Here is a 14,592-nt window from a genome sequence, read left to right on the forward strand (position 1 = left end):
TCTCGGTTCCTTCTGGAGGGAGATTACTCAGCAAGAAGAGCGTGCTCAGGGTTCTAGCTAACTGTGTGGTTTACGGATGCTTTCATGAGCATTGTGATGCCTTGACAAGCAATGGAAGGGCTGCCATTCATTATCACCCCTACTGAGCACATTATGAGTCCTCAAAGCCCAGGAGTTAACCACAGGCAGAGCGTGAGAAAACAGCGCAGAGCTCACCGAGTATTGCTAGCGCTGGTCGTCCGCCTGCTAGGTTTCCGTGGAGCTAATGGTTGTTACCTCCGGCACCCGGGAAGGGATGCAAAGCCATGGCCCCAGCTCTCAGTGATCTCACAGTGTAGGACGGGGCTGAGCCTCGGTCCCAGGAGCTATGACACCAGGAGACGGTGATGAGAATCAGAGGATGCTCAAGTGTATGTTTGGGGCAGGGGGCTGATTACAGCCAACTGGGAGGCTCTGGAATTCTTTATGGGAAAGAGGCCTTGGGCATTTCCACAGAGCTTTGAAGGGACTTGGGGATGGCCCTGGGCACGCTCATCCGTGCTGCTGCGAGGGGCTGACCACAGGGACGTGCAGAATGACCTGGGACGGAAGACAGTCTCCGACTCTGGCTTCACCGACTCCACCTGCAGGACCATTGCCATGTTGCCCACTTTTATTTTATTTTATTTTTGAAGATTTTATTTATTTATTCATGAGACACACACACACACACACACACACACAGAGGCAGAGACACAGGCAGAGGGAGAAGCGGGCTCCACGCAAGGAGCCTGATGTGGGACTCAATCCTGGGTCTTCAGGATCACACCCTGGGCTGCAGGCAGTGCTAAACCGGTGCACCATGGGGCAGCTTCTCTTCCATCCTGGCCAACCTCTTGGATGGTGGTCCCTCCCAAAAGGGACTGTCTGAGGCGGCCGCTAGACGGGAGACCTGCCCTTTGACCGACCCTGATGCCCGTGGAGGTTCTCTTCCCTTTAGTGTACTAAATTTACACTTACAAATCTAGTCAGCTCTGATTGCATCTCCACCATTGAGATGGCATCTCTTTTCGGGGTACCTTCCTCTTACCTTTTAAAAAATGAACGTATTCAGTTTTTGTATATTGGATAGTTTTTTCCCTAAAAACTGTTATTGGATTAAGAACATTAAATATTTATAGAACTAGTAATACTGCATTTAAAATCTAAGAGAATTACTTTAGTAAGAGTTACCTTCATTCTAGAAAGGTTTTTGTTTTGGCCTCACAGCATTTTTGATGAGTATGGGTCTAATATATTGTTGTTTTTTGTTTTTTTGTTTTTTTGTTTTTTAATGAAATAAAGTGTTTTAATTTCAGTGGTGGGAGATGTCCTGACCACAACAGCCGAGCGCAGGGCATTTAAGTTTCCTTAAGATGTTTAAGTCATCTTGAAACATATATGGAGAAAAGTTCTTTAAACGGAGACAAAAATCACATAGTTGAGCAAAACACCTGTGTGCTTTTGCATCTATTTAGAAGTCTATTTCTTACCAATAAACAATGCATTTTGAAAATTAAAAAATAAAAAATCATCCCCCAACCCCACTCCAGGGAATGATGGCCCCCTTCCCCGTATTTCTCTCCAGCCCCCAGCAGCTCTGAAAGGGAACAGCCCACCTTTTCAGGGATGGGGCCTGCCTCATGGGAACTCTGCTGGTGCGGCCCCTGCAGCCTGCCCCCCGAGATGTGTGGGGGCTCGGCTTCCTGGACACTTGCTCAGGACAAGCGCCAGCTTGCCAGGCAGGGTGTGGCTTGTTTCTGTTTCAGGACCATCTTCCTCATCGTGCTGTTTTCTCAGTACCTAAAAAACGTCGGCATACCTGTGCCCGTTTATGGAGGGAAGAAGTGTCATACATCTAAATTCCACCTGTTTCAGGTCTTCCCGGTAAGAAGCACTCCCTGCCCTCTTCCATTCTTAGTGGACTCGCCTGGAGGGTAAGGGGCAGCCTCTGGCACTCCCAGAAGGTTCTCCAGAGCCAATGCTTCCCCGTGGGCAGGGGCCTCTCCTCCCTGGCCTCCATTCATGCGCTGTAGAAGGAGGCTGGGAGGAGGCCTCGTGGGAAGGCTCCCTGGCTGCTGGTGGCATGCCATCCCCCTCATTCCACAGATCTTCTCTCCCCGGAGCAGGTCGCTGCCCTAGGTCGCTGCTCTGGGCACCAGTGTGGGACAGCCTTGTCACACAATTGGGGCTGTCCCCATAGCAAGGCTCACAGCTAGTTATACAAAGCTAAGGACCAAGTTGCGCAGATCTGGATCTCGGGGGCTCGTGGGCAATCCAGATCCCTCACGATGAGGCTGGTACTTCACTTTCAGACGCTCCTCTGCTGGATTTGCATCACGGTGTTAAGTCCGTGTGGCTACCAGTCACACAATGTGTTTTCAGGTGGGATTTAACTGTGGACTACATTTCACGTTGTAAAAAGATACTTCCACATTTCACTGACCTCTCCCCGCGCTGCGGGCCGGTGGCTCAACCATTCTGGGTGCATAAGCATCACTTGGGGACATTGAGAAAAATATACCTTTCTGGGGCTCTGCTGCCAGAGGTTAAATATCAGAGCAGTGATTGTGATTCCACTGTACAGACGAGGAAACTGAGGCTGGGGGAGTTTGACCCAAAGTCACATGACCAGCACGGTGGAAAGGGAGACAGACAGTAGTCCTTCTGACCCAGGCTGTGCCTATTGTGCTAGACCTTTCTGCCTCTATTTAACACAAGGTTTTTCCATAGTTTATTGTCTGCATTTCTTCAATGTGCTAATTGGGCCACCGATTGTTGTCCTTGGAAGGGCCAGTGGCCCAGCATTTCCTCATTTCTGGGAGCTTCCCTGACCTCCTTCTCTGGCCCAGCACCTCTGGGAAGTGTTGGCAGGAGCTGGGGCTCTAGGCTGGGTAGTGAAGGGGTTCCCTCTGCAGGTGCTGCTGGCGCTCTGCCTCTCGTGGCTTCTCTGCTTCGTGCTCACAATCACCAACGCCCTTCCCACTGCCCCCACGGCCTATGGGCATCTGAGCCGCACGGACACCAAAGGCAATGTCCTGAGCCAGGCTCCCTGGTTTCGCTTCCCTTACCCAGGTAATGAGAAGACAGGGCCCTTTTTGGCCTGGGACATGTATTCCCCAGGACTGTCTGTGGGGTCCAGGGCACTGAATGAACAGGGCCAGGGGATGGATCTCCTCCCAAAGACCTGACAAGGAGAAACAGGCCCTAGGGGGTCCACATGCGCCCCCCCCCCCACCCCGGGAGAAGGAGGAGACCCTTGGGTTGTCCTAAGAATCCTCTGGGGGCGTTGACCCGCAGGCTCCCAGTCCTGGACCTTCCTCTCATCCCTCTCATCCCCGATGGCCTGAGAGTGGGCAGATGAGAGAGGTCTCAGCCTCCTAGCCAGACCCCCAGACCCAAGGGTCTCCTGGGGACCCTTCCTGGGTTAGCCGATTCTACCCAGGGGAGCTTCGGGCTGAATTAGAACACCTCTGGGCAGATGAGATCAAGGCCATTCCTTGGCTCTTGGCTCACTGCTGTTTGCCCTACCCAGCGCTTCTCACCTCTGGTGGATTAATAACCAGGGTCCAGGCAGGGCTGGCCCGGCCCCCAGCCCGGGAGCTCGTGCCGCCCTGGGTAAGAATCTCTGCTTCCACGGGGCGTCTGTCCTTGCGAACGGTGCCCCCGCACGCTTGTGTGTTTGGGAGACACAGTGCCTGGTCTTTAAAGCCTTCCCAGGACCCCTCTGGCAAAGGAATTATTTGGGGTTCAGCAACCCAGTGGCTTCCGGATGAACATTCCCTCTGCACTGCTCTTTCAGGACAGTGGGGTGTCCCCACCATCAGCCTGGCTGGGGTCTTTGGGATCATCGCAGGGGTGATTTCCTCCATGGTGGAGTCAGTAGGCGACTACTACGCCTGTGCCCGGCTGGTGGGGGCCCCCCCGCCTCCAAGGCATGCTGTCAACCGTGGCATTGGCATCGAGGGCCTTGGCTGTCTGCTGGCAGGGGCCTGGGGGACCGGGAATGGCACCACCTCCTACAGCGAGAACATCGGGGCACTGGGCATCACCAGGGTAAGGCCGCGGACACCGACCTCGGGCCGGGCACCCGCATCTGTCACCAAACCCTTGGCCCCTTACTATTGCTGCAACAGACCAACACGCACTACTGGCCTCACACGGCTCAGATGTGTTGTTCCCTTGATCTGGACCCGGGTCTCGGGAGCTAAAATAAACATGTTGCCTGGGCTGTGTTTCCCTTTAGCTTGGATCGGGGCCTTTGTTTCTTGTTCCTTATGAGGATTATAAACAAACCCCAAGACCTTATTTTGATGTGATAAGTTCTTACCATGTGTCTTGTCATGGAGACGTTTAAATAAATCAGCTCCTAGGCTGGAAAGGGAAATAAGCAAGGGTGGACTCTGCTACTTTGCCGCAGTATTAATGGACTTCAGTTGTTGACACTAGAGTATTTTTTTTAAGATTTATTTATTTATTTATGAGAGAGAGAGAGAGAGAGAGAGAGAGAGAGAGAGGCAGAGACACAGGAGGAGGGAGAAGCAGGCTCCATGCAGGGAGCCCGACGTGGGACTCGATCCCGGGACTCCAGGATCGTGCCCTGGGCCAAAGGCAGGTGCCAAACCGCTGAACCACCCAGGGATCCCCTAGAGTATCTTTTTAAAAATACTTTATTTTTTATTTTTTAAAAGATTTTATTTATTTATTCATGATAGATATATATATAGAGAGAGAGAGGCAAAGACACAGGCAGAAGGAGAAGCAGGCTCCATGCAGGGAGCCTGACACGGGACTCCATGCAGGGAGCACTCCAGGGTCACACCCCAGGCCAAAGGCAGGTGTTAAACCACTGAGGCCCCCAGGGATCCCCTAAAAATACCTTAAAAAGTACTTCTGGGCACTTGGGGGGCTCAGTCGGTGAAGCGTCTGCCTTGGGCTCAGGTCATGATCTCAGGGTCCTGGGATCGAGCCCCGCATAGGGTTCCCTGCCCAGCGGGGCGTCTGCTTCTCCCTCTCCCTTTGCCTCTCCCCATGCTCGTGCTCTCTCTCTCTCTCTCTCCTCCCCCCCCCCTCATAAATAAATAAATTAGGACACCCGGGTGGCTCAGCAGTTTGACACCCACCTTCAGCCCAGGGTGTGATCCTGGAGACCTGGGATCGAGTCCCACGTCGGGCTCCCTGCGTGGAGCCTACTTCTCTCTCTGCCTCTCTCTCTCTATCTCTCATTAATAAATAAATAAAATCTTAAAAAATAAATAAAATCTTTTAAAAATCTTAAAAAATACTTTTAATTGTGGTTAAAGACACACAACATAAAAACTGAAACCTAATACCAATTAAGCAATTCCTTACTCCCCTCCCTCCCCAGCACTTGCCAGTCAGCATCCTAGTGTCTGTTCCCTCTCATTTGACTACACTGGGTACTTCACACAAGTGCAGTCATACAGTATTTGTCTTTTTGCAACTGGTTTATCCCACTTAGCACAATGTCCAGGACCATCCCCAGACAGTCCAATAATATTCCATTCCATATATTTGTTGTATATAAACAAAATACCACATTTTTTTTTATGCCTTGTCTTTGGATTTTATCCCAGCTCCTCTCTGTGGCCCCTGAAGCCCTTTATGATGGGGCCCTTGGCTTGCTCTTCATCTACCTTCCACGTGTCTTTCCATCTGCCTACACTCCAGACACATGGATTTTCCTTCCCATCTCCTCCCGCACAGCTTTACCAAGGTATACTTGACACACAGCATTGTGTAGGCCTAAGCTGTACGGTGTGTTTATTTGATTCACTTCCATTTGGCAGTGTGATGATCACCATGAGCTAACACTCCCATCACGCCACATAATTACCATTTCTGGTTTTTTTGCGGCGAGAACATTTAAGATCTTACTCTGCTGGTTTCAAGTGTGTAATTCGACATGGTTAACTATAATCACAATATCGTACAGTAGATCCCCAGAACTTACTCATCTTCCAACTGAAGTTTGTACTCTTTGAGGAACATCTCCCGTTTTTTTTCACCCTGAGGACTCTGGTAACCACCACTCTAATTCTGTGAATTTAGCTTTTTAACTTTTTAAAAAAATCTATTTTATTTTATTTCTGTAAGAGAGAGCACACATGCGTGAGCAGGGCTGGGGAGAGCAGAAGGAGTGAGAGAATCTTTTTTTTTTAAATTTATTTATGATAGTCACACAGAGAGAGAGAGGCAGAGACACAGGAAGAGAGAGAAGCAGGCTCCATGCACCGGGAGCCCGACATGGGATTCGATCCGGGGTTCTCCGGGATCGCGCCCTGGGCCAAAGGGCAGGCGCTAAACCGCTGCGCCACCCAGGGATCCCAGAGTGAGAGAATCTTAAGCAGACTCCATGCCCAGTGTGGAGCCTGATGTGGGACTCGATTTCAGGACCCTGAGATCATGACCTGAGCCAAAATCAAGAGTTGGACACTTAACCAACTGAGCCACCCAGGTGCCCTGATTTTAGCTTATTTAGACTCCACACATGAAGGTACCATATGATATTTGTCTTTCTCTGACATACTTCACTTAGCATAATGTCTTCAAGTTCTATCCATGTTGTTGCAAATGGAAAGATTTCATTTTTTATGGCTGAGTAACATTCCATTGTTTGTGTGTGTGTGTGTGTGTGTGTGTGTGTGTATGTGTGTATCTCAGATTTCTTTATCCACTCATCCATCATTTAGGTTGTTTCCATGTCTTGGCTATTGTAAATAATGCTGCAATGAACATGGGTTACAGATACCTTTCCAAGTTAGTGTTTTGGTTTCTTTGCATAAATACAAGAGCAACTGCTGGATCATATGGTAATTCTATTTTTAATTTTTTTAGAAAAAGCTATGCTGTTTTCCACGGTGGCTGTGCCAATTGACGTTCCTATCACCAGCACACAAAGATTCTCTTTTCTGCACATCTCTACTAACACTTGTTTTTTTTTTTTTATGATGACTGAATCTGACAGGATGTGATATCTCACTGTAGTTTTGATTTGCATTTTGCTGCTGCTGAATGATGTTGAATATCTTTTCATGTGTCTGTTGGACATCTGGATGTCTTCTTTGGAGAAATATCTATTCAGTTCCTCTGCCCATTTTTTGATCATTATTGTTGTTGTTGCTGTTATCTGAGTTGCATAAATTCTTTATACATTTTGGATATCAACCTCTTGTCAGATAGATGGTTTGAAAATATTTTATCCTTTGTATCCTTTGTATTTTGTCAGTTGTCTCCCTTTACTCCATAGAAGCTTTCTAGTTTGATGTAGTCTCATTTGTTTACTTTGGCTTTTATTGTTTATACTTTTGGTGTCATATCCAAAAAAAAACTGCGAAGACCAATGTCAAGGGTTTTCCCCCTATGTTTTCTTTCTTTCTTTCTTTCTTTTTTTAAGAATTTTAAAATCTTTTTTAAATCACTCCAATGCGGGACTCGATCCCAGGACCCCAGGGTCATGCCCTGAGCCAAAGGCAGACACACTCAGCCACTGAGCCACCCCAGCATTCCCCCTCAACCACCATGTGTTCTTCTAGGACTTTCATGGTTTCAGGTCTTACATTTAAGTCTTTAATCCATATTGAGTTAAATTTTTGAGTGGTGAAAGGTAGAGGTTCAATTTCGTTCTTCTGTATGTGGTTCTCTGGGCTTCCCAACCCCATTTACTGAGGAGACTATTCTTTGCCCTGTCGAATATGCTTGGCTTCCCTGTCAAATGTTAATTGACATGGGTTCATTTTTGGGCTCTCAATTCTGTTCTATTGGTCTGTGTGTCTATTTTTATGACAGAACCATACCTTTTTAATTACCAGAGCTTTGTAGTATCATTTGAAATCAAGAAGTGTGATGGCTTCAGTTTTACTCTTCTTTCTCGGGATTGCTTTGGCTATTTGGGGTCTTTTGTATTTACACACAAATTTTAGGGTTTTTTTTTCTATTTCTGTGGAAAATGCCATTGGAATTTTGTTAGGGACTGCACTGAATCTATGGGTGGCTTTAGGTAGTATGGACATATCAACAACATTAAATCTTATCCATGAACACATGATATCTTTTATTTTCTTTTTCTTTTTCTTTTTACTTTTATTTATTCATGAGAGACACACAGAGAGAGGCAGAGACACAGGCAGAGGGAGAAGCAGGCTCCATGCAGGGAGCCCGATGTGGGACTCGATCCCGGGACTCCAGGATCACGCCCTGGACTGAAGGCAGATGCTCAACCCCTGAGCCACCCAGGCTTCCCACATGATATCTTTTCATTTGTTTGTGTCCTCTTCAATTTCTCTGAATGAATTTAAATTCATTCTTAAATTTTTCATTGTTTTTGATGATATTGTGAATGGATTGTTTTCTTTTTGTATTTTTTAGATATTTTGTTATTAGTTTATAGAAATGCAACTGAATTCAATGTGTTGATTTTTCTATTCTGTGACTTTACTGGTCCACTGATTGAGTCCAATAGCTTCTTGGGTGAGTCTTTAGGGTTTTCTATATAAGATCATGTCATCTCTGCTGTCATATATGGCCTTCACTGTGTTGAAGTATGCTCCTTCTATGCCTGATTTGTTGAGAGCTTTTATTATGAAAAGATGTTGTATTTTGTCTAATGCTTTTTCATCATCTATTGAGATGATTGTGTGGTTTTTAATCTTTCATTTTATCTATGTGATATACCACACTTATTTGTATATGTTGAAGCTTCCTTGTCCCAGGGATAAATCCCACCTGGTCACGGTGTATGATCTTTCTGATGTGCTGTTGAATTTGGTTTCCTAATATTTTACTTTTAACTTCTGTATTCATTAGGAACATTGGTCTGTAGTTTCATTTCTTATAATGTCCTTGTCTGGCTTTGGTATCAAGGTAATGCTGGCCTTGTAAAATGAGTTTGTGAAGTATTATTAATTCCATTTGGCAAATTTGGAGGCTGATATTTGGTGAGGTTAAGTAACGTGCCCAAAGTCACACAGCTAGTTAGAGGCAGAGCTGGGGTCGGCCCTCAAATTCCTATTCTTAAGCATTGGGCCACTGCCTCCTAAGAAAGACTTCTTGCCACCCTGGAAGGGCTTCTTAGAGAAGGAACATTTGAGTCTGGAGTCTAAGTTAGGGATAGAGCTGTGAGTGAAGAGATGGGACCGAGGCCAGGACACAAGGTTACACCCTCATCCTTTCCCAAGCCCCATGTGGGAGCAGAGGGGGTGCATTTTGGGGTCACTTTTACTGCTCTTACAAGCCCCCTTGGAGTGTTGTTTGTGGAACAAGGCAGAGGCCTGGCTGGTGCTAAGCTCCTCATCCCTCATCCCCCTGAGCACTGCAGGTGGGGAGCAGGATGGTGATGGTCGCTGCTGGCTGCTTGCTGCTCCTGATGGGCGTATTTGGGAAGATCGGGGCTGCCTTTGCCACCATCCCCACCCCTGTGATCGGAGGCATGTTCCTGGTGATGTTTGGGGTCATCACTGCTGTGGGGATTTCCAACCTGCAGGTGAGGCGAGGCACCCTTAGGAGAACAGCCAGAGCCAGTGCATCTCTTGAAAGAAGCCCCCAGGGATTGAGATGGAGGGAATAGGGCTGGAGGAGGGGAGGAGGAGAAGGAATCCTTGGTCCCAGAAACCACAATGGCTTCCAAGCATCCTGACTTCTGAAAAACAGAAACTGCATCCGCTTGAGTTGGCTTGTCCAAACCATTGAGCTCCCAGGGGCAAGTGGGAATGCAGCCCTGGCATGCCCACTGAGTGTGGTGCTCTGAAGCCAGCCTCCCTCCCCATCTCTGGTGGCAGTGGGAGGGGAGGAGGCATTTGGAGGGGAGTTAGATTGCTATGTGGTAAAGATGCTGATGTCTCGGGCTGCCCTGGGGGGCCTCTCTCCTGCAGTACGTGGACATGAACTCATCCAGGAACCTCTTTATCTTTGGCTTCTCCATCTACTGTGGGCTTGCCATTCCCAACTGGGTGAACAAGAACCCCGAGAGGCTCCATACAGGTGATTCTCTGTCTTCTAAACTGTGACCACCCCAGGGGCAGAGCCAGTGGGGGCCTTGGTCCCTGGGACTTCCTGTTGCATTTGTCTTCCTTCTAGGGATTCTCCAACTGGACCAGGTCATCCAGGTGCTGCTGACCACAGGCATGTTTGTTGGTGGATTTCTGGGCTTTTTCCTGGACAACACCATCCCTGGTAGGGCTCACCTGCTCTCTGTAAGCTTGCAGTTTGGGTAGATGGTCAGCATTTGGACCACCCACATTGCTCCTCTAACCCTTAGTACCATGTCGGGCTGACCACAGCATATCCTGAGCAGGCCCTGGGTCTGGGTGGGATGTACAGGCCCGGGTTAGCTTTCTAGGGCTGCAATAACAAAATATTACCAATGGGTTTAAACAATTAAAGGGTATTTTCTCATAGTCTGGAGGCTAGAAGACTGGGATCAGGGTGTTGGCAGGGTTGGTTTCTCCAGAAGCCTCTCTCCTTGGCTTGCAGATGGCCGTCTTCTTGCTATGATCTCACGTGCCCTTTCTTCTGTGTGGGCACATCCCTGGGGTCTCTCTGTGTGTCCTAATCCTTTCATAGAAGGACAGCAGTCAGATTAGATTTGGGACCACCCTAAAGACCTCATCTTGGACAGAATCACCTCTTTCAAGGTCCTATCTAAATATATTCATGTTCTGAGGTAGGAGGGTTAGGGCTTCAAAATACAGTTCAGCTGTAACAGGGCCCGAAGGTGAGAAACACACCAGAAGCAAAAAGAAAAACAGCTAAGAGCCCAAAGTCTAGTTGGAGAGAACACGTTTTCCTTTCCTTTTCCTTTTCCTTTTCCTTTCCCTTTCCCTTTCCCTTTCTTTCTGTCTCTTCCTTCCTTCCTTCTCTCTCTTTCTATAAAGACCTATCAAACACTTGCACACTTACTGTGTCCCAGGTGCTATGTCCTGAGAATGCAAAAAGCAGAAAGACATGCCTACCACCTTTCAGAAGCTCACAGGCTAATGGCGGTGGGGTGGGGTGGGGTGGGGTGGGGGAGAACAATGAGAACAGAGGGTAACACGTGTCCCAAGGTCCAAGACTGAGTCTCTGGGTGCTGACGATGTCCGGCGAGGCGTGCAGGGCTGCCGTCACGGATGGCTTTCTTTCTTTTTTCCTTTTTTTTAGAGATTTTATTTATTCATGAGAGACACACACAGAGAGAGGGGAGGGCAGAGACACAGGCAGAGGGAGAAGCAGGCTCCATGCAGGGAGCCTGACGCGGGACTCGATCCCGGGACTCCAGGGATCACGCCCTGGGCTGAAGGTGGCGCTAAACCGCTGCGCCCCCCGGGCTGCCCACGGATGGCTTCCAATGCTCCCTTCTTGAACCTTCCACGGCCTCTCGAGAGGACCTTTAGGATAGCACCTCCTCGTGGCCCTCTATTTGCCACATTTGTTCTCTGGGCCAAGTGTCAAGTGCACCCGCATTCTAGAAACTAAGCGTGGAAAGACCGGCTGGTTGAAGGGGAGGAGGGAGGGTGTGCCCCTGCGGCGCCGGGAGCTCGGGGCGTCCAGATGTGGACAGCTGGGCCCTGGCAGGTGGGCGGGGGGTGCCGAGAGGGCGCCAGTGCCCGCCCCGACCGGCCGCCTCCCCGCAGGGAGCCCGGAGGAGAGAGGCCTGCGGGCGTGGCACCAGGTCCAGGAGCCCCAGGAGACTGCGGCGACCCTGCAGGTGTACGGCCTCCCCTGCCTCCCCTGCGGCCCGGCCGCCCGCACCCGGCACCTCCCGTTCTGGCCGCGGCTGGAGGCTGGGGAAGCGCCGCCGGCGGGGAGCCAGCTGGCCGGCCTGTGCCCCGATTCCCGCGGAGACACCCCGAAGGCTGCCGGGGCCACCAAGCTGTGAGGAGCGCGGCGCCCTTGCCCCCCGGTCCCCCACGCGGCCGCCAGCTGGGTGCTGCGCAGGGACGGGCGGGGGCGCCTTCCGCGGCCGCCGGCGGGCTCCAGTCTCTCCAGCAAAACCCAGTCCCAGCATCGCAGCGCCAGGAGGCGGGAGCCGCTGTGGGCGCCCAAGCCCCGCAGAGCCCACGGCTGGGTGGTCCTGGGGCGCCGGGAGCAGCAGGAGGCCTGCGGGGCGGGGGCTTGGCCGCAGGAGCAGCTCCCCTCCGCCCCCTCCTGCCGGCTCGGCCCGGGGGTTTGGAGCACGCCCTCGTTGCCCCCGCACCCTCTCTGAGCTCCTGCTGCTCCAGCCCCGCATCCTGGCTCGGGCGCCCTAATGGACCTTCCTGCGTCGCCCCCTGCTGGACCCTTCCTGCGTCGCCCCCTGCTGGACCTTCCTGCCTCGTCCCCTGCTGGACCCTTCCTGCGTCGCCCCCTGCTGGACCCTTCCTGCGTCGCCCCCTGCTGGACCTTCCTGCGTCGCCCCCTGCTGGACCCTTCCTGCGTCGCCCCCTGCTGGACCTTCCTGCATCGCCCCCTGCTGGACCCTTCCTGCGTCGCCCCCTGCTGGACCCTTCCTGCGTCGCCCCTGCTGGACCCTTCCTGCGTCGCCCCCTGCTGGACCCTTCCTGCATCGCCCCCTGCTGGACCTTCCTGCGTCGCCCCCTGCTGGACCCTTCCTGCGTCGCCCCCTGCTGGACCTTCCTGCATCGCCCCCTGCTGGACCCTTCCTGCGTCGCCCCCTGCTGGACCTTCCTGCGTCGCCCCCTGCTGGACCCTTCCTGCATCGCCCCCTGCTGGACCTTCCTGCATCGCGCTCCGATGGACCGTTCCTGTGTCGCGGTCGCATGGACTGTTCCTGAATTGCACTTTCTCAGAAGTGGGTGCGCCGGCTCTGCCGTAGGCTCTGGCTTGCTCAGGTCGGCTCCCCAGAGGATCAGAGCTCACTCAACCTACTGGCCTCCTTGGGCCCTTATTTTAATCGGCCCCCCACCTGCAGCATTAACACCCACCTGAGGGTCCAGCTGGCTGGGCCGCAGGCTTCAGGGTTGCAGCCTCGGTGATGAATGCCTACACCGCCGCCCCCTTGTACCCATCCTGGGGGGGCTGTTGCGCTGACAGGTGCAGTTCTGGCCGATGCGGGAGGATGTCGTCAGTCAGGACGCAGGAGGACCAGCAGAGGCCCAGGTGGGGGCGGACAGCCAGCAGCTGGGGGGACTTTAATACATCCACCCAGTGAGCCCTGCGGGGTGGGCCGCAGGGGCTGTCAGGGGGGCGGAGTGCAGGTGGGGACACTCCTAGCACGTGGCTGTGGGCGAGAGGACACGGCATTGGTTCCACGGAGGCCCCTCTGACCAGGCCCCCCCGCGCCGACGCTCCAGGACTGCCTGGGCCTGGGTGCAGCCAGAGCCAGGTTCCTCGAGGGCCTGCCTGCTAGCGCGGGCACGTCTGTAAAGTCTGACTCGTGCTTTCCCACACGCTGGCTTGTTTCTGACTGTGGCCTGGCCGGGGCTGGTGGTGAGCACCGGGCGTCTGGGCGCTGAGGCCACCAGGGCGCCTCTTTCCCTTCCTTCCTTCCCAGCACAGGTGTGGGCACCCCCGAGGAGAAAGCCCTTACCCCCTACGCCCACCCCGCCCCCCACCCCGGTTTGGTTGTTTATAAACAGTCAAGCTGTGGCTACAGTCCTTGCTTAGCAGCCGTGGGGGGTCCTGGGGTGGGCCCGTGGGGGGTGCAGGGACAGGGTGGGCGCTGGGGCAGAGAGCAGGTGGGTGCCTGCGCCTGGGTCCTAACACTTAAGCCTGCCTCGGCTTCTTCCGGGGAGGCTATCGGGGGAGGGGGCGGCCGTCATTGTGATGAGGGACTGGAAGGCCAGGGAGCCCGGCCTCCGCACACTCGTGGGTGCGTCAGAGTCCCCTAGAGAAACAGAGCCCCTAGGATGCGGGAGGTGCCTGTGCGCGTGTGCATGTCCACATGACAGACGCGCCTGCACACTACATACATGTGCGGACACACACGAGATTTTAAGGAACGGGCGCGTGTGATTGTAGAAGCTGGAGTGTCTCAATTCTGCAGGGTCAGCTGACAGACCGGGATGGTGAAGGCGGTCACAGGTGACCTCGCGGGAGGTCAGTTTTCTGTTCTATTCAATCCTTCACCTGGTTGGATGAAGCTGGCCCCTATTCTGGAGGGTAATTCCTCCATATTTACTCAACGTCTACTGGTTTAAATGTTCATCTCATCTAAAGATACCTTTACAGAAGCATGGAGAATAGTGTTTGACCAATTAAATACCTGGGTCAAGTGGACACATAGCATCTACTGTCACACCCAGTGTGCCTGCCTAGGAACCTCGCCAGAAAGCACTCAGAGCACCGTGCAGCCTGGCTTGAGCTCCGCGTAGGGGCCTTAATCAGCAGTGGAAGCAGATGAAGCTGGTTCTACCCTGACGTCCTGTGGCTCCGAGGTGGGCAGCACCATTCCTGGGCTCCCAGAGCCTGCAGGTTCAGTGCATGGCCTCCAGAACTCTCCAGAGCCCACCAGAACTATGCCCTGAGCCCAAAGTGTGCTGCAAGTACCTAATGTCATGGTGCCTCTGGGACAGCTCCTGCCTGTCCTTTCTGGAAAGGCCCGTGGCCTGGGCTTCAGCCAGGCTGCATCCAGGGACC

At 52.2% G+C, this 14,592-nt stretch overlaps 1 protein-coding gene and 1 non-coding gene across 3 annotated transcripts in view; both read left to right on the top strand.

The window, feature by feature from the left end:
• The window catches only part of LOC482707 (solute carrier family 23 member 2-like), a 38,662-nt gene extending 28,055 nt beyond the window's left edge, over positions 1-10,607 (top strand). The window contains exons 6-11 of one of the 2 annotated variants that reach the window (XM_038559216.1): positions 1,788-1,905; positions 2,937-3,093; positions 3,821-4,074; positions 9,356-9,520; positions 9,909-10,017; positions 10,114-10,607. In XM_038559216.1, the coding sequence (XP_038415144.1) occupies positions 1,788-1,905; positions 2,937-3,093; positions 3,821-4,074; positions 9,356-9,520; positions 9,909-10,017; positions 10,114-10,250 (940 nt within the window). In that variant the 3' untranslated portion in view covers positions 10,251-10,607. The remainder of the gene's footprint in view (positions 1-1,787; positions 1,906-2,936; positions 3,094-3,820; positions 4,075-9,355; positions 9,521-9,908; positions 10,018-10,113) is intronic. The other variant, XM_038559217.1, reaches the window with a different exon arrangement.
• Positions 10,608-14,354: 3,747 nt separating this feature from the next.
• MIR8847 (microRNA mir-8847) lies at positions 14,355-14,455 on the top strand. The gene is given in 1 exon segment (NR_128796.1): positions 14,355-14,455. It is a non-coding gene; the product is annotated as a microRNA mir-8847 (primary transcript).
• Positions 14,456-14,592: the final 137 nt, after the last annotated feature.

Source organism: Canis lupus, chromosome 16, assembly GCF_011100685.1.
Source record: "Canis lupus familiaris isolate Mischka breed German Shepherd chromosome 16, alternate assembly UU_Cfam_GSD_1.0, whole genome shotgun sequence".
In the NCBI taxonomy this organism is placed as follows: Eukaryota; Metazoa; Chordata; class Mammalia; order Carnivora; family Canidae; genus Canis; species Canis lupus.